A 20,586-nucleotide genomic window follows, 5' to 3' on the forward strand; every position below is an offset into this window, starting at 1 on the left:
TGTCTCAGTGGGTGGGTGCACCCCTCGTGGTCCTGACTTCCTTGCTCATGTTCTCCCTCCTTCTGCTCCTCATTGGGACCTTGGAAGCTCAGTCTTTTAGGGAACAGTGGGATCTAATATACTACTTTGTACAACAGATGGCCAAGTAATACTGGAAATAAACTCATAAAAGAATAAATAAAAATTAGCCCATTAACTCAGCTAGATTCAAGGGTATTCCTTAGTCCCTGTCCCTGTCCTGAGCTTGACTAAGTACTCTGTGTTCAGGCCCGGTACTCTCCAGTTCTGAGATCTCCAACTATTACTGTGAGGTACAGAGTCCACCACCTTTCTTCCCTTTTAGCATTCTTGGCTTCAGTGCTTTGAGTAAGCAACACAGTACCTGGAACACAGTAATTGTGAGCTCTCAGCTATAGTTTGGCCATTGGAGGACTCCTGCTCCACTGTGTCTGCTGAGTTTCACTTCTCTAAAGGAAACTCAGAGCTCCTGATGTGGGTGGATTATGTTGTTGAGAGGATGATAAGGAAGTTAGCACAGTCAGTGAAAGAGGGGCAAAAAGTAAGACTGTGAAGACCAGGCCTGAGGCGGTCTCCAAGGAGTACTCCAATGGATCCCACTTTTAGTCGGTTAATTTAGGACAAGTACAACCCAGTAATGGCATTTGGTCATAGGCAACATGAGTCTCTTCATCTCAGGCTGTCCTCAGACGTAGCTGATGTCTGGCTCTCTATATAGACAGAGTCAAACATGTAGAAGCCCTAAGTTTTCCAAAAGAGGAGTGGTGGGCTAGTGCAGCCCACAAGCATCCCCCTATGCAATTGCGCAGCACGGCTCTCATCTCTGCAAGACTCTCTAGCCGACTTCTCTTCTTTCCACCAGGACAGAAGACAACTCTCATTGTCCCTTTGTTACTATTTTATTTCTAGAGCTGGGCACACTGCTTGGCACCCAGTAGGGATGCAATAATGCCTGCAGAATAAATGCACCATTAAACACAGAACATCAGCATAAAAGCACAGATCAATTCACACATAATTAAAGAGAAACTGTCCCCAGATGAGCTCAATGTGGCTTTGAAAGGAGGAACAAACAAAAATGACTGGAATTTGAAGAGAATAGCAGGCAGGAGCCAAGGTGCATTCCTTTTCTGATTTTGCTCTTGAGTAAAACCCTGTACCCATAAAAACTTATTCGGAAAGTAGAAGGAAAAGACACACTTGTTTTCTGCTTTCCTAGTTCTGTCAAATGATCTCTTCCTATGGGCTGTCCTATTGGCCCATATAAATATATTTTCATCTTGATAAATATATCTTGGAGAATCCCAGGGGTCACTATGTCATCTGAATGCTTTGCCAAGTACTTAGTTCAAATAACAGAGAACTATGAAGCCCCCAGAAGGAGCAGGAAATAAACAGAGTAGAGAAGGAATTTATTCTCTATCATGAGAAGAAAGAGAAACCAATAGGAATACTCCATAATTAATGAGAATATTGTGACTGAAAGTTATTTCACCCTCCAAACAGCCAAGAGAAGAGGCAGAGAGATGTTAAACAAAGTGTAACTCAAAAAAGAAATAGAACAAAGAAGTAAAGTATATCAGCCTCACTACCAAGCTTCTCTCTTACTGAATTTGGCCATGGTGTAGAAGAACGTTAAAACTAGGTAACTGCAAGGAAGACCCTTGGGCGGATGCTATTAGAATAGTCCAACATCTGTGCTAATGTGATATTTCTCTCATGTATGCAAACTCAGATACACATATCAGGCTCATGACTCGACTTTAGACCATCTGATATTCTCTGAAGTAATGATGACAGCTCAAACATTTAAGAAGAGGGTCTGGGGAAATGGCAAAGTGGGTAAGAGCACATGTTCTCTACAGAAGAGGACTTAAGTTTGAATCCTCAGCACCCACTTAAAAACTAGGCATAAATACATATACCGGCAACTCCGATATTCAGGGGTAGAGACAGATGCTGAAAACTCACTGGTCAGATATCCTAACAGAAAAGCACGTTTCATATTCAAAAAGGACCCTTCCTCATGGTAATAAAGTGGAAAATGATAGAAAACACCTGATGTCCTACTGTGAACTCCCCCTGTGCAAGTCCAGGTGTGTCTATCTGAACACTCATGTGTAGGGACCTCACACATTTATGAAAGCAATAAGAAAATAACCAGGCCAGAAGAGCAATGCTACAAATCCAGCCTTACATACACTCTTAAAAGTAATAGTCCACAGTACTAGAGACAGCAAAAGCTATTCTATAACATTTCAAACACCACAAAATTAATAGCCTTTACTATAGCCTCCCAGGTTTTCTCAGCAAAAAGGCATCATTTATTTATTGAGAGAGAGAGAGAGAGAGAGAGAGAGAGAGAGAGAGATGAGGAAAAGGAAGGAAATAAAGAAACAAAGAGGAAGAATATTAAATACATATATATATGTATATATATATATACATATATATATATATATATTTCAGAATCGGAGAATCAAGTGGGAAGGGAAAAGGGGATGAGGGAGAGAATACAGAAAGACACAGTAAAAAAAAATCCATAGGTCATTTCAAGGTTAGAATGGAAATCCAAACAAAAGAAGCTTCCTGAAATACCTGACGCCAAAGAATGGGGAAGATGGAGCTACAACTGGCCATATTTTCTCACCAAATGAAGCATCCAGCACCAGAAATGGGTTAAATCTAACTGTGCTGTTAGCAAAAGGGGCGCCATGGGAAGCCCCAGACAACCCAGACTGTGGTCAAGACTATAGGTATTCTTCTCAAACTGACAGCTAGAACCTACTGAACTCACTGAACATGGACATGGAGAAACAGAGCAAGTGCCACACAGAACCTTCACCCCAATGGGCTAGTGTCTTTGGTGCAGGAAGGCACACTACCCAAAGAGAAATGTAAATACCTATCCACTTTCAAACCCTTTAATCCTAGTGTCCTGCCTTCAAATGTTAGTGACTTGAAAGAACAAATCTTGTGGGAATAAATCTAATCTGTATCTTATTTGACTTGGGTTCACTCCACGAGATGGAATCCATATCAGATGCTGTTTTGGTGACCAAGAACCTAACATTAGATAAGCATAGTGACTGAGGGTAAAATCAAATATTATTGTTATACTAAAAGAACAAAATAACTAAATGAGTCCTGAAGACATTTTGTTATACTCACAGATCATTGAGCTCAGCTATCATCAAAGAAACTTCCTCCTGCAGCAGATGGGGAAAAAGTAGAGACCTTGGAACACTCAGTCCTAAATGGAATATCACTATCAAATCCTTCCCCTTAGGGCTCAGAGAATCCTGTTGAAGAGGTCAGGGAAAGAATGTAAGAGCCAAAGAAGAGGGGAAGAGGAAAGCAAGGAAAAAAGAAGGTTCTCTAAATCCACTGGATGAACTCGCATATGAACTCAGAGACGGAAGCAGCATGCACACAGACCGCAGTGTCTGCAATGGAGTCTTCAAGCTGAAAGGTGAAGTGGACACCTGCCCCATCCCAGGCCCAACCCAGTCTCCATCCCCGGTTGATAACCACTTGAAAATCAAAGTTTTGTTTTATCTAATGGAGTCTGTCTCACTGGGAAAGCCAACTACATTTAAAGGTAGGCCATATGCCGAGTTCTAGACGGCCAACAGGAAACAAACTCAAAGGGTGTTTCTTTTCTTATAAGGCTGTATCAAAACTGGTTTTTTGGCTTGTTTTTATATTTTTGTTTTTAATTTTATTTATCAGCCTTCTAGCTTTTTGTTTTTATAGAATTCCTAAGTGTATGATCAGTTGGGTCTCTGCATTTTTTGAGCCTTTTCCTTCTGTAGGTTTGTATTGTCCTACTCAAATGTGTTAGTTTTTGTTTGATCTTACTGTATTAGATTTTATTATATTGTTAGCTCTTTGAAGCCTATTGCTTTCTAATAGAGATGGAAAAGGGGGGTAAATCTGGATGAAACATGGGAAGGAATTGGTAGGAGTAGACATAGAGGAAAGTGTAATCTGAATATATTATATAAGAAAAAATTAAAAATTAACAATATTTTTTCAATAAAAGGAAAAAAATTAAAAACACACATACAAAAAGGTATATCAACGTTTGATCACGTGTATAAAGACATCCCTAGCTAATTATTTGCTGACTACAAAATCTCCTAAACTGGGATTTTCAATGAAAATTCATCCAATCTCTTCAATCCCCGAATAAATGCAAAATTCAGTGTTAGTTTAACTAGTTTGAAATTAGAGTAGAGTTGACGTTTATGTGTGTGATTTCTTATTGATGCTATTGTTAAGCTCATATCCAGTCTATTGCTCAGTGGTAGCATGCTTCCCTGCTACATATAAGGCCCGAAATTCAATCCCCAGGACCATATTAAAAACAAACAAGCAACCAAACAAACACTGCCTCAGAAGATAGCTCCACGAGTTAAATTGCTAGATTTGCAAGTCTGGCCACCACCTGAATTCAAACCCTGTCATTACGAGAGGAAGGAAAGAACTGACTCTCAAAATTTGTACTGACCTCCAGATGAACTCTATGGCATATGCAACTGTGGACGTGTACACACACACACACACACACACACACACACACAAATAAATAAAATACCTTTAAAAACATCAGCATGGTTGTCTTGTTTAACTCCTACCTTTGAACTTATGGAACACGGCCCATAGCTCTGCAATGTCAGTTGCAAAGGTAATGTCAGTGTCTAGGACAATGACTCTCTCCAGGTTGGCAGGTAGAGTCTTGGTCAGAACCAGCTTCATCAGGCCATAAATCCCAGAGTAATGTTTGTTGGGGATCCAGGACACTTCAGACTGGATGGACAGAATAGAGGGAAAAAGATAGAGGGAGGGGGAGAGAGAGAAGAAAAGAGAGGGAGAGAAAGAATTGGTAAAATAAGAAAAAGGAAAAAAAAATCACAACATGGATTCTTTGCTTAAACATTATAAACCATGCAAAGACAGAAATAAAATGCAAATTTACAAACTTTTTAAATAAATAAATGACTTTTCTTTAAAGATTTGTCTATTTCATTTTGCCACATCGTTTATCTGGTAATGTATTTGACTCAAGACGGGATAAAATAATAGCTGTAAAGTACTTTTTAAATTTAAATTCTATGCTGAGATTTTGAAAATAGACTTTTTTTATTATTAGAGAAATTACATGGGTCCATTGAAGAAAAATAAATATGCAGAAACAAAACAAAAACAACAGAAAACCAAGCCCCCAAAAAACTAGCACCTCATTGTTCATAGGTAGAATTATCTTCTTAATTCTTATGTGCCATTAGAGATTGCTATACCTTGTTCACAGGTAGAATTATCTTCTTAATTCTTATGTGCCATTAGAGATTGCTATACCTTGTTGCATTTTTAATGCCTATACTTATGTCTACTTTAAAGTTATAATGGGTTCAATTGGTACCTGGGCCTCCTCTTCATCCTCATAGAAATAAGGACCCAGTCAGCATCTGTATAATGCTGGTCATCTGATAGTAAGGGAGGGTAGAGTTAGATGAAAAACCTCAAGAATGCAGGGCTCATATGACAGGAACAACCACTGTCCCCAAAGTAAGTGGTGTCAGCTATACGCACACACTTTCATAATACTTGCTATCAAAATGCTGAGGTCCATTCAGTGGGGAAAAATCCTTATCTATGTGAAGACCATTGTGGGAGGAATGGCGTGGGGTATGTATGCGGAGGAATTCAATGGAACTCAAGGTCCACATCTTAATTTAACAGATTAACATACACCTTCTAATGATCTACCTCAGAATTCCAAACAACACGCACCTCTTTTATCCTAGTAACTGCCTTTACAAGACACTGGCCTTTAAGGAAGTAAGTAGGAGTTGGGTGTGGGTGACTCTCACCTATATTCATAGAACCTATGAGGCAAAGGCCTGAGGATTGGTGACAGATTAAGGCTAGTCTGAGCTACAAAGTGAGAGCCCAATCTTACTGCTGCTCTATTCACAATAGCTGAGGAACTGAAACAACCTAAATGCCCTTCAGCTGACAAATGGTTAATGAAAATGTGGGAACATATAAAGAAAATAAAATTACAAAATTTGAAGGAAAATGTATGGAACTAGGAAAATATATACCAAGCAAGTAACCCAAACTAAGAAAAACAAATATCGCAAGGTTTTTGACATCTGAGGTTCCTAGTTGCAAGACTTCAGAGGTGACTATATAACCTACAGCAACTACAGAAACCAGGTAAGTAAAAAGGGCCAAGTGTGTGGAAAGCAAGTGTGTGGAAAGCATAGCCATAGTGTTGAGCGAGAAAAGAAATTAAAACCTGGTCAGAGTAAAACATAATAATTTAAAGATTATAGGGGCAAAATGCAAAGTTAGGTTAGATGAATGGAGGGCAATAAAGGCGTAGAGTAACCATCCAACCCCCAAGCCACTCTATAGCACGCATGATGTAAACCTATAGTTAGAACCTGCTGAAGGAGTGGCTCGGAAGATACCTCACTGAGTAAAGTACTTTGCTGGGCAGTCAGGAGGACCTGAATTTGGATCCTAATAACCCAGAGAAAAGGCATACTTCTGTGATTTCAGTGCTGAAAAGAAGGAAGCACAGACATAAATGGATCGGTAGACCTCACTGACCAGCCAGTCTAAGTGAATTGGTGAGTTCCCAGTTCAGATAGAGCATTCTTCAAAAAGTGAGGTGGAGAACAAATGAGGAAGACACCTCACATCAACTTCTGGCTTCCAAATGCATGCACATACATGCACACCACCACACAGCCAAACCAAGAATCTGCCTGAGAAAGGATCTAGTTCTTTTTCTGAGTTTGGATGTGAGTCTGGGTCATCATAACCTACCCCACCCTTCTCTGCGAGTTAGCTTCCCAGGTAGCCATCACCTTAAGATTTAAGACCTCAGCAAGCAATTCCCCACAAAGTGCTTTATAAAACTCTTCCTCACATAAGCCCTAGCCTTTGGAATTCAGCTCCATTTCTTTCTTCCCCAGAGATTCTGCCTGGACTGAAGCCTGGAAATCACAACTTCATGCCGCATAGCTGTGCTATTTAGTCAGACCTTTGATTAACTTATCCATCTATTTTGGTAACCATCAAAGCAGCAGAGCTTGGTGAAGACTGAGAGCCACAGTGTTGGGTTAAGCCATCTAATTAGATTGCCCTGACTCTGAGTTTTATTTTTAACACAGATGTGAGACACTTGGATGCACTGCAAAACTATGAAACTACAGGAATAAATTAATCTCCACAGGAGCTCAGTCCCCAACTTAATTCATAAACAATTAAGTTAAAATTTTCAATTAATTGTAAAAAATGCATGTGAATGAGTTTGAATTTACAAAAAGGATAGAAAATGAAGGAACATTTGGGGTAAAGAATGTAAAGAATGGGAAGGAAATACATGTATTATCATCAGCTCATCCCAGGATCTGCATGACTTCTACTGCTCACCTCATGCTCCCTTTCTTTGTACTTTTCCTCCCTTGAAAGCCACTGTCACATAAGGAGGCACCTCCTCTCTGCCTCAGGATGGACTGGAACTCCTCAAGTGAGCTATCTTATTCACTCATGCAGAACACAGTAACACACTACTTTTAACTTTCCATGCCTGTCTCTTGCATTTGACTGAAACTCCTTGAGGCTTGGGAAATGTACTTTTTACCCACATTGTCAATGCTCAAGATAAACTTGATGAATGTACAAGACCTTAGTTTTGCTTGTGTCTGGGATTGAACCCTACCTTCAACACCCCTTTCCACTTCAAGCAGAGATGTCAATAACTGGAAAATACAAGTCCTCTAGGGTAGAGTGCCAAATACAATGGCATTACTAGGTGGAGGAGATTATGTGTAAGAGTCACCCATATGACTTTTCTGGGCAGTGTCTTAGGACATTCCCAAAGGTTGGTTTTCCTCCTACCCAGCAACAAGCTCCAATATAACAAAGGTCATTAAGTCATGGAGTCCATGGCAAAAAGAGCATCCTGGATAAAGGAAGGAAGTGGAGCCTATGCAAACCACTCGTCCCAAAACATCCAACAGAAACAGAGCACCCATTGGAGTTATCCCCACAGCAGCTCATATGCCAAAGGGTCCATATAATTAAAAATATAATAAAGATGAAATTAGCCTCATTGTAAGGGACAGGATAGTAGGCCTGTGGTGACTGTTAACAATTCTAAGCAGCATGGCTGAGGCTTAAATTAGCAATAATGCAATTGCACCCAAGATTACAATATGCTGTACATGCATAAGGGAGTAGAAATGACCAAAGCTTACAAGTTCCTTCTCAAGTGAAGGATGGAGGATACTGGCAGTTTAAAACTCCACTTGCTAAAGCTCTGACATTATGTTATCCATTGGGAACTAAATGGGAGTTTTCACAAAGCTCTATAGGTGACTCTTGAGAATATTGAACATTCAGTAACCCTGTAAAAGCTACCTAGAAAATTTGACCAGTGCAGTGATGTGAGCATGGGGACACTGCTGACTGATTTCCAAAAGAGACTAATTACAACCTAAGAAATGTAGGGGAGTGGTGTGCGAGATATGTCTGAACTTTGATAGACAATACAGAGGCTGGTGAGGAGGCTGGTTTGGTCAGGAAAGGGTGCCCACTTCTTATCTGGAAATGATGAATCTCAGTAGTCCATACAATACTGCAGTAATAAAAACGGGAAAAAAATGTATTATCATTCACTGAGTGTCAGGCATTAGAGGAGAGCTTGTTAATTTATTAAACCCCTCCTAGAAGCCTTTCATCTGGTTTGAATTAACCACAGTACACAAAGCCAGAATTAAGATCTTTCTTATTCCTTCTCTCTGCAATCCTCCTACATTTCTGGGTTCCTATAAGGTCAGACTAGAATTCTCTTTTCAATATATCAACATGCCCAGTGTTTCTATAATAGTTGTGAAAATCAAATCAGATCCTTCTACTTAAAAGCCAAGTACTTCATATACAGAACCATTCTCCCAAGGCAGGAAGACATTCATTTTTACAATCACATTATTTAGTGTGTGCATATATGTATCTACACCATAGTAAACATGTGGAAATGAAAGGATAACTTGTGGGAATCTTTTCTCTCATTCTACAGTGTGGATCTCAGGGATCAAACTAAAGCCATTAGGATTATGTGGCAAATGCATTAACCTGCTGAGACTTTAGTTGGCCCAGGAAACCTCTCCATTTTCCTTTTTATTATTTCTTTATTTTTTAAGGGCAATTAGGTACCAAGGCTGTAAAATTAGTCAATGCTGGTTTTTAAATCTCCCTGGTTCTTAATTTTCTCATCTATAAAATAAAATTACTCCCTTATTCATAGGGAATAACTATTTATTTATAGTCTGTAAGCTTTTCGCACCACACTGACCCCCAAAAAACAATAAATTTAAAAATGGGGTAAATTTACACAATGGAGTATTACTCAGTTATTAGGAAAAAAAATGACATCATGAAATTTTCAGGCAAGTAGATGAAACTAGAAACAAACAAACAAACAAACAAAAAATCCCAAGCAAGGCAACCCAGTCCCCAAAAAGACAAACATGATATGGAGTCACATATAACTGAATATTAGCTGTTGAGTAACAGATATCATAACCATGATACAATCCACAGACGCAGAGAGGTTAGATAAAGAGGAGGGGTGTGTGGGGTGGGCACATGGATATCTCCGGGAAGGAGAAATATAGATTTTATAGATGGTTTGAGAGTGGTGGGGATGGGAACAGGAGGGAAACAGTACACTGAAAGACACTGGAATAGGTGGATATTTCAGAAAGAATGTGAAAACCCAGTGTAGCAGACATTTTCTGACCTATGTGGGTGAGCCTAGTGTAGACTCCTGATACTGGCCATCTTCTGTAGCCAAGCTATGTCTCCAGTGGTGGGACTGGGACACCAACCCGACCAAAAAGAAACTTATACCCATAACCTGTCCTGCCTGCAGGATGCACTGAGACAATGGATGGTTCAGAGCTTGTGGGAGTGGCTAATCAATGACTGGCCTAACTTGAAGCCTAAGCCACTAGACAGAACAGATGCTCTTGGTGGTCAAGGACACCAAGAAAACACAACCTATAGAATCAACTAGTAAGGCTCATAGGGGCTCACAGCAGAGACTGAAGTAACCACAGAGCCTGTGTGGGTCTGTACTAGGCCCTCTGAATACATGCTGTTGTTGTTTAGCTTGGGCTTTTTATTAAACTCCTAACAGTGGGGGTGGGGGTGTCTCTGACTCTTTTGCCTGCTCATGGGACCCTTTTCCTCCTGTTGGGTTACCTTGTTCAGCCCTGACAGGACTCATTGAGAAGAAAGGAGCCCCAAACAGGAGGCATTGAGTAGAGGGACAGAATGTCTGCTCTAACAGCAGACTCAGGAAGGTGTCATCTACTGGTCTTCTGTTCTAACCTAACAAATTGCTAATATTCTGTATTTACCCTTCACATTGGTTTCAATTAATATAACATCATAGCTCAGAAACTAAATGTTTATACAGGAAGAGGGCCTAAGTTGCTAAAACCAGCCTCAGAGAGAAAAATTCTCATTTGGACACCCTCCTGGAGTCAAAAGCAAAGCCTCCAAAGAGGCTCCTTTATAATTCAGGCAGTTAGACAGTGATGCAAATCAAACACCTTGCATTCCTGCCAAGACACCAGGTAAGAACACTGAATTGCTCTGGGAACACAACAGTGTTGCTGTTAATCATAAACTTCTAGTTACACTTAAGAAATGTAGTTAGTGAATGAAAACTTCTTAGAATTCTGCAGTGATCGATTTAAAGTCCCAGTGTTAATTAATCCTCCCAACATCTGCCAGGGAACGTCAAAGAGACAGCCCATCTGAGACACAAGACATCTCAGATCCACTGGATTTGTGATTCGACAAAATGCATGTTTGATACTATAGTGCTGCCTATGGAACTGCTAACTTGTTTGTATGCCTGTATAAACTGAAAGCTTTGTGGAGAATGGCCCATTTCTTCTTCTTCACCCAAGGAATAAGGAAACTTGCAGGAGGAATATGCCTGTCAGTCAGATTATTCTATCCTCAGATCCCTTTCCCCAGCCAGTTTTCCCTTGCTGTAGAAGTCCCGCTTTGAGCCCTGGGAGAGAGCTGAGGCTGGTACTCAGCAGCTCCACTTTTTTTAGGGTGAGAAAATCTTTGTGTTGAGACAAGCTGAGGAGTTGCTTCCACATCTCTGTGACATTTGAAATTTAGAAATCCTGTTAAGTAGCCTAAGTTTTGATGAGGTTCTTAAAAACCAACATCAACTGCAAAGTTGAATTGAATTGAAAGTCCCAATATCAGTCTGCTTGAAAGAAACTTTGCAGAACCTCAGAGCTGGTCTTTATAGGTAATAAAGCATCATAGGAAACTTATTTAATGTGTGATCGAAGCCGAACATCAGACTTTCTGGATTCCACTTAAAAAGTCATAGAAGCCTACTAACTAGGAAACCACCTCCTGTGAATACAAGTCAGCCTGGAAGGAGAGAGGCCCAGTAAGCACAGAGGAACAGGATCCCAGACCTACCTACATGGGAGAGACCCCCCCCCATTCCTGTCTGTGCAGAGTCCCTTCCTTTCATCACAGTGTCAGAAGCATCTTCTGTTTAGATCTGGGGAGTTTGAGGGGGGACTGGCTACTGGGGCATTCACTGACTGTTTGCACACTCTTCAGCACTTCACATTCTAAAACGCAGCTCAGCTCAGCTCAGCACCTGGAGTTCTGATTTATGAATTGGACTGTTGCAGCCATTTAATTTCTTAAAATATTGCTGCCTTCTCAATTAATAGATTTTTCATTGCACTGAGGAAAAAAAATCCCATTAGCTCCAGCATCATGTTAACTTACTTTTTTTTAGAAGTTGTAGTTCTTAGTATACTGCCAGTATCCATTTATATGTGTATTCTTAAAACAGGGCTGTGTACAGGGTGAACACTCTGCAAATAGTTTCAAAGTGAAACAATGGAACTACAAGTTTAAGTTTAATGTCCTTTGTTTATGGCTAGAGTCCACTAATGAGTGAGTACATACCATATTTGGGTTTGAGTTATCTCACTCAGGATAGTGTTTTCTATTTCCATCATTTGCATGCAAAATTCAAAACGTCATTATTTTTTTACCACTTGAGTAGTACTCTAATGTGTGTGTGTGAGTATGTGTGTGTGTGTGTATATATATATATATATATATATATATATATATATATATATATATATATAGAAAGTGTGGAATATATATATATATATATATATATATATTCCACACTTTCTTTATCCATTCTTCCATTGAGGGGCATCTAGGTTGTTTCCAGGTTCTGGCTATTACAAATAATGCTGCTATGAACATAGTTGAACAAATGCTTTTGTAGTATGATTGGGCCTCTTGGGTTTATTAAGAGTGGTATTGCTGGATCCTGAGGTAGATTGATTCCCAATTTCCTGAGAAACTGCCACACGGATTTCCAAAGTGGTTGCACAAGATTGCATTCCCACCAGCAATGGATGAGTGTTCCCGTTACTCCACATCCTCTCCAGTATAGGCTATCATTGGTGTTTTTTGATTTTAGCCATTCTGACAGGTGTAATATGGTATCTCAAAGTCTGGCGACGGATGGAGATAGAGACAGAGACCCTCATCAGAGCAACGGACTGAGCTCTCAAGTTCCAGGTGAAGAGCAGAAGGAGGGAGAATATGAGCAAGAAAGTCTGGACTGCAAGGGGTTGGTCCACGCACTGAGACAGTGTGCCTGTTCTAACAGGAACTCATCAAATCCAGCTGGATCGGGACTGAATGAGCATGTGATCAAACTGGACTCTGAATGTGGCTGACAATGGGGGCCATTGATAAAGGCATGGGACTTCTTTCTACTGCATGTACTGGATTTTTGGGACCCTAGTCTATTTGGATGAAAAGCTTCCTAGGCTTGGATGTAGGGGGAAGGGCTTGGACTTCCCACAGGGCAGGGTTCCCTGCCCTCTATTAAGGAGGGGGGGGGGAGGGAGGAGGGGGAGTGGAGAAGCAGAAGGCGAGTGGGAGGAGGGGAGGAAGTGTAAATTTTTGAATGGAAAAATATTAAAGTAAAAATTAAAAAAAAATGCAACTACACAAACAGTGCTGGTTAAAACAACAAGGACTCAGTTCAGTTAGCAAAGTAGCTGCCTAGCATGTAGGAAGCTCTAGGCTTGATGTTCACCCAGCACCATGCCTCCTACACCAGAAGCATTCGTAAAATCCCAGTATTGGAGAATTGGAGTCAGAAGACCCAAAGTTCAAGGAAATCCTCAGTTATACAATGAGCTTGAGGCCAACCTGGGCTACAAGAGATCTTGCCTCAAAAACAAAATAATGTCCAAAGAAATAAATCCACCATTTACTGAGTAACTTTCACACCATGAGTTATGAATTGTCAAACTAGATACACTCATGTTTTCAACTAATAATCAAGTGACTTTTAAGTCTGAGGCTCTGGGCTTCTACTTTAAGGGAAAACTGATAGTTTCAGGAGACCTACAAGTATTTTGTAAGGCCTTTAACACTGGGGGTATCATCTTGCCTGGAGTGATATAGAAGTTCTAAGAGATGGTTCTAGTTCAAAGATAGGCACGCAGACTTTGACCAGTCCACAGCAGAGCTGACTTTAATCATGAGTGTGTATAAGCCTGCGAGGAAAGACCAGACATGTGATCAGGTGAAAAGAGTGTAGCCAACAGAGAAAACACACTGATCAAATTGCCTGCCCAAATGTGAACTTTATCTTGTACTCATATTTAATTTTCTAAGAGATAGTTGCCTACTGAACAAATAGTTTGTTTATTAATATGTGATTATGGTACACATGCATACACAAACTTTTAAAATTATATTTAACTCTTAAAATAAATGAAGATAATTAACCTGTATTAAATGTAATGAAAAAGGAAAATAAGGCCTGTGTTCCTGATACCATCGATGTACCCTATCAAACACATTCTTAACAAGAGCACACTATGTTTTGTATGGAGGTAGAAAAAAGATCAATCGTTCCCATGGTTTGATATTAAGACCTTATGGCAGAAAGAAGTGATTGAATTAATGAGAAAACTAACTCTTTATGAGAGGAGAAATCAAGTCAAAAAGAAGCTGAGGACTGATGTGTGTTAGATGACACTACACCAGCCTAGCCTCAGACAGGAAGAGGAGGGGAAGTAAACATATCAAAATCACAGCACAAGACTACACATTGCTGCTTGCCATTCTGGATTTAATCACCAGGTAGGTTCGTAAGAAAGCACCTTTCTCTGTCCTGAGCTTCATCAGAGAAGGCTGGCTCAGACTCTCTCTGGACTCCTCCTTAGTTGTCCCTCAGCTCTCTTCACAAGAATCCTATCTAAAGGGCAGCCAGGTAGGTGAACTCTAGACACAAGAGAGGATTAAGGGATAAGAACCCAAAGAGCAACTTGGTTAATTTATGGTTGTTTTAATATTGTTTTCTTCCTAAAGATATGGAAAACAAACCTCTCTCATGTGGTAAAAAGAGTGACAGGCTGAATTTCTTCTGGCTAACTGTGGAAATGATCTTCTTCACTGGTCACTCATGGAAAGAAGATATCTTCACTCTGCTTATGTAAGATACCCAACTAACATTTACCAACAAAACTTATTATAATTTCAATTAGTTTAATCCTGACATTGAAATCGTGTTCCAGGCTACTGATACAATATTGACACTCACCCTCCATAAATGGTCCTTAACATTTATATGATGGTTGTTAAAGAAACCAGAAATTGAGGATAGCTAGCTGCATAGGTGGAGAATTTACCATCCACGAGAGTGCAGACAGGTAAATAATATCATCGTTAGAGAACACAATAATAAAACATAGCTAGGGGAATAGCTCAGGGCTAGAGTACTTAGCTAAAATGTAAGTTCTCAATCCCATCCCTAGCACAAAAAAAAGGGGGAAAAAGAATAGACATAATACATAGAATAAAATAATTCCATTGTTCTTTCACTTCACTGGAAATGAAATTGATTTCCTAATGACCTAGTTCTTTGGGCCATGAGATGGCCTTATGGATAAAGGTGCTTGCTGCCAAGGCTGAAGACCTAAATTCATTCTCTAGACTTACATAATTAAAAGGAGAGAACCAATTCAATTCCCAGTTTGTCCTCTGACTTCCATATCTGTACAGTGACAAGGGTGTACCTGTTCACACAGACACTAGCAGACAAATAAATAAAGATGTAAAAATAGTTCACATAATTCTTCAAGTGATTATCTATATAATAATTCACTGTGCTGCCCAATCTTGTATGACAAGAAAGATTAGTAAAGGTAGAGTATTCCTAGATCTCAGGAAACCAACTAACAACAAGAAGGTATTTATGTGAACAGTAAGGTCACATTTTTAGAATGCCATGTACGCTATGCTATTATGAAGCAATTTACACATATTATCTTCCCTTCTAGCTGATAATCCTGAAGCATATGCCAAGGAAATTACAGAATTACAAAGAATTATTGGAGCTGAGTTGGAAAAGTCATGTTTGTAATACTGTGAAGCTCTTAATTCTTGAGGAAACTGATTCAAATAACATGTTCAAAAGAGCACTGAGAAGTAAACGCAATAAATAAGTTATTAGTACAATTCCAATTCTTGGGATGGAGCATGAGATTGGAGATGGGAAGTCAAATCAATAAATGTGAAACTCAACAGAGCTTGTATTTTGGCATAAATGAGCACTCTCCTCAAGGTAATAGCAAATATTTCTAATAGTCACTATTTTTTTCTAGATACAGTCATGGCTTCAAAATATAGGATTATAAGGTAGCTAGTAAAATTCTATTAAGGAAATTATAAAAACCAAAGCATCAAGAAAGCAACCAAATCCAAATTATAAATGGTTCTAAAGTCTTTTCTTCACTACCTAGCCAGTATGCCATGGTGACTTTTGCTACTTAGACTTACCCAGTGTATGCATTTGAACAGTGACACTGATGGCCTGAAGAACATGGGAAATAAAGTTTGGAGATTCTTCTATAGGTAAAGTTGAAAATTAGTTGGAACCAAAACCCAGCACTAGCCAGATCTGCCCTGGAACCAAATGAGCCAAAGGAAAAAAAAACTGAATTTGAATATCTAGAAGTGGTGTCTAGTATTGCAAGTTGGTGTGGTTCAGAGGGAAGAGCAAACAGAGGCAGCTCCCAGAACCACCTTGAGGTGTACTGTTTTGAGCTATTAAAACTTACTAAGTGATTCTTCTTCTATTCAACCATGCTTGAAGGGCACAACTGGGTAACCGAATTGACAGATCAGTCCTAACTTCCAACTTGGGAAAGAAAGAACAAATTAATGATGTAGCTTTATAAACTGTAGATGGTTGGGTTTTTCTGCTGTTTTATTTTCTCACAAATATTGTCAAGTTGCTATATAGTTTGTATTTTTAAATTCTCTGGAATATTCAAAGCAATCTTTATAATAATGAAATGAGCCCTGACCTCAGAGTTTGAAAACATATTTCTGGAGCAGTGACTCTCAGGCACTACATCTGAGATACACAAAGGCACCAGTTTGTTCCTTGAGATCTACAACTAGAATGATATGTAGGGAAGTACTGAGCAGAGTGCCAGAAACAGTGTGCGTACACACACACAGTCACTGATAATTAGTTCTGCATCAAGAAGGGATATTTCAGTAGGTGACAAGTGGAATAAAAGGCCTGATTACAATGAACAAGCACAGAATGTATGCCACTTGCAATATCTGTTAGCTACTGTGATTTCTTGTCCTTGGTTATAATGGCTGGTTTTTAAGGGTAGGGCTTATGTATTATGTATATGTAATGTAAATGCAATGAGTACCCTCTGGAACACAATGTATATTACGTAATAACACTGTGTTAATAATAATAGGGGATGAAAAAGGGGAGTTTCGGCAGGGCTATTATGCCTGAGAATAAGATGTTAATCATTGCTTGCTATTTTCTCGTCAAACACATTATTTATCCAGTAGTGAACAGATTTAAAATCCACTGGGGTTCTTGAATTCAAATTTGGTGAGTGGTTAAACCCAATGAAAATATCTCAAATGAATTTTTAGCCAAGGAAATACTGCATACAAAAGGATATTTAACATAACAGATTGTGAAGGTGTCCATCTTTAAAAATAATAAATACTCATAACACATGTGTCATAATTGGGGTTGGCAAATTCTTCTTGAAATAATTGTGAGGAAAGGGCAAGCAAGGTGTTCACATCTCCCTCTATCATGGTGGACATTGTGTTTTAAAATATTATAGACCCAATTTGCACAGCCAGTAAGTGGCAGAATAAAACTCTTCTGACCTTCTATAAAATCACTGTTAAAAAGTGGAGAACTTTTCTGATAACACTGTCCCTGAAAACTCTGGGGGAAATGAGGGAAACAGAATAAATTGGCTTTGAGGCACTGCCTTTTGTTTTTCATCAAAGAAGTACATTTTGACACCCAGGCAGGCCTTCTTCCAGAATCAAACTGGTGACATGGAATAAGGGCTAAAAAGCCTGGAGTGTTTCCCAAGTCTCCCATCTAAAGCTGTCTTTGGGAACTCTTGGCTTACTTCTCATACTTCAATTAGAAAAAAAAAAAAAAGAAAAGGGAATCTGGCCCTGGGGTAGCCAGCTGGGCTAAAGGGCATGGACAGATGTACCCATTGCAAGCAACACTGTGCTTCATGTAACTGGGTTTATCAAAGGACATAATCTGCTTTCTACTCTCTGAGTTCAGTGTTTTGAGTTTGTCATTTCCTTTGCTCTGAAGTCACAGTAGTCAGCATTTGGTGGGCCACAGGGTCACCCAATGTTTTAAGATTCCAATTTGGGAATGACTAGGTACTATTGGCAAAACATAGAGATTTTCTCAGTTGTCACAATTTGTGTGTGTGTGTGTGTGTGTGTGTGTGTGTGTGTGTGTGTGTGTATGATTATGTGCATGCACAAGCACACATACATAGATCATAGATGGTTGCCACAGGGATATTCCTATTTCTGTCTTCCTAGTGCTGGGATTATAAGTATGTGACACCATACCCGGTTTATTACATGCATTATTCATCCTAGTAATCCAAGTCAGGCTCTCAAGACAAGCATTTCATTGACTACCTTTCCCCAAGTCTCCTTCACCTGTTCCTCTGAGGCACTGTGTCTCTGTTCATTAGGTATACACCATTACTTCAGGGATAACAAAATACATAAAGTATGAGCATTTTACTCTGCACTGGGTAATATGTTACTCACACTTATTCTACTAAACACCTGTGAGTGGAAATCTAGACAACTAACATAACTACTGTCTTCCTAAGAAAACTTTTTCTGTCTCAGTTTCTCCTACTTTTCTACCAGTGTGCCCACCTGCTTGTACTAGAACCCACAGTGAGGGAGTGAGATCTGATCCCTCTCTTACATCCCATATCTGTTTTCTGCTTATTGGGTTCATACCCTGTCACGGCAGCTGTTAGCCTATCACTTATCAGGTGTCTCCTGACAAGAGAAACATCTCCAGAGGGTGCTTCTAACTGAGATGGTTCAGTTCCTTCTTTTAAGAAACCATTTAGCTGGGCGGTGGTGGTGCATGCCTTTAATCCCAGCACTCGTGAGGCAGAGGCAGGCGGATCTCTGTGAGTTCGAGACCAGCCTGGTCTACAAGAGCTAGTTCCAGGACAGGCTCCAAAGCCACAGAGAAACCCTGTCTCAAAAAACCAAAAAAAAAAAAAAAAAAGGAACCATTTAGAACAAAACAGTAAGTTTAGAGAATGTGAAGAAAATCAGTTCTTTCACTCTTGGCTTATCCATTAAGACCCGCCCCTTCACTGGATACCTAGAGCTGACCATCTCACCGCAGTCATTATCTACCAATAGCTCTCAGGGAGGAGGAGTAGCCCTTGTGATCTCCTCCCTTGTCCCTAACTGGAATATTGGCTGGCTTGATCATGTGCAGGTCTTAACCAAGCAATCACTGCTGTGTGAGTTCATATACAATGACCATGTCATGCCTAGAAGACAATTTTGGAGGACTCCTTTCCAACCTTTGGCTTTTTCTCCTTCAACGCTCTTTTTTGCAAGATTCACCAAGCGTAGGATGGATATGGTGTGCTATAGGTGTCACATTGCAGTAAGATTGAGCTCTCAGCCATCATGTACTCTATACTGTGACCAGTAGTGAAGTTCTCTGCTGAATATTGTCCATTGAGAAAATGGACCAGCTTTCTTGATAAGGACCGAGAGGATGCAAACATTCTTTTAGGCAAATACAACTTCGCTTTCACAAATCAGCACAGACTTTACAGGGAAGAATGAGGTCCCTTTCCAGCACTTCATGGTTATGAAGCCTTGATCAAGAAAACTCTGGGCCCAGGATTTTCATTTGAAAAATAGAATCGTAACAGTACTCATTCCCAAAACTCACTGCCAAGATAAACAAGTTAGTCCACTTAGTGCTACATGATGAAGTACATGACTGACGAATAAATGCCAACTATTAATTAATCTTATTTGTGCATATGTCTGTGGTGTGTGAGTGTGTGTGTGGTGTGTGTGTGCGTGTGCGTGTGTGTGCGTGTGCGTGCGTGTGTGTGTGTGTGGAGAGAGAGACATCCTCCATCTCAGAACTTGTTTTCTTTATTAGCACTTTCTCCATTATTATTCAATTACAACAAGATTGGGCATTTCCCATCCATTGAACCTGCTTTTAAATTAATTCCTTTACTTGTTATGCCTTTATTTTTCTTACTTCATAGACATTTGCTGTTGACTTTATTTCCCTCCTACTTTCCTTGGGTCACACCACTGCTCTCATGTTTCAATTACTGACTTGAAAGCTAGTTTCATTCATCATTATCTTTGGTTCTGAATAATGAGCACCAAAGGTTGTTAGCAAATCTACATTGGTAGTTCTTGGCGAATTCTAGAAACTTAAAAGTTCTAAATCCATGTACTGGTTGCAACATAGCCACTATTTTCATTTTTTTTCCTTCTGAATTAAATAAAAGTTTATGAAGATACTGTTACTTTCGCTGACTTTCAAGTATCCTGAACTTTCTCACTCAAAAATAAGTTTCTATTGGGTCATTTTTCTCCACTGGAGTCAGGTCCAGGACACTAACAGAACTGTGGGCCAGAAATTTAATGAGGCTTTTTGTGTGTCCTGGGACATATCAGCAATATAAATTTGTCATAAACATTTGAAAATCCATTCATCCTCTGCATAGTGGATATGGAGATTGATAGCTGCTGACCTTGATTATATTTTTAAACCTCTCCTTGGTTTTAGTTCTTTGCTATAACCATATTGGTGGTAAAAACTGCCACCACATAAGCTGTGCTTCTTTGAACCTGTGCTTCATCCAGAAGCTAAGTCATAAGGACAAGTACAATATTTAGCTATGGATTTTCATGTACATATCTAATTTTTTCAGTTTCCTTTTTCTTTTCTTTTTTTTGTGTTAACATTTTTTTTTAATTTATTTATTTATTGAGGATTTCTGCCTCCTCCCCGCCACCGCCTCCCATTTCCCTCCCCCTCCCCCGATTAAGTCC

General features: G+C 39.6%; 1 protein-coding gene across 5 annotated transcripts in view; it reads right to left on the reverse strand.

The window, feature by feature from the left end:
* Large1 (LARGE xylosyl- and glucuronyltransferase 1) overlaps positions 1 to 20,586 on the reverse strand; it is a 573,700-nt gene that overhangs the window by 218,066 nt on the left and 335,048 nt on the right. For all 5 annotated transcript variants that reach the window (XM_026777408.1, XM_026777405.1, XM_026777407.1 and 2 more), the window contains one exon: positions 4,659 to 4,830. In XM_026777408.1, the coding sequence (XP_026633209.1) occupies positions 4,659 to 4,830 (172 nt within the window). The remainder of the gene's footprint in view (positions 1 to 4,658; positions 4,831 to 20,586) is intronic.

Source organism: Microtus ochrogaster, unplaced genomic scaffold, assembly GCF_000317375.1.
Source record: "Microtus ochrogaster isolate Prairie Vole_2 unplaced genomic scaffold, MicOch1.0 UNK63, whole genome shotgun sequence".
NCBI classification, from domain to species: Eukaryota; Metazoa; Chordata; class Mammalia; order Rodentia; family Cricetidae; genus Microtus; species Microtus ochrogaster.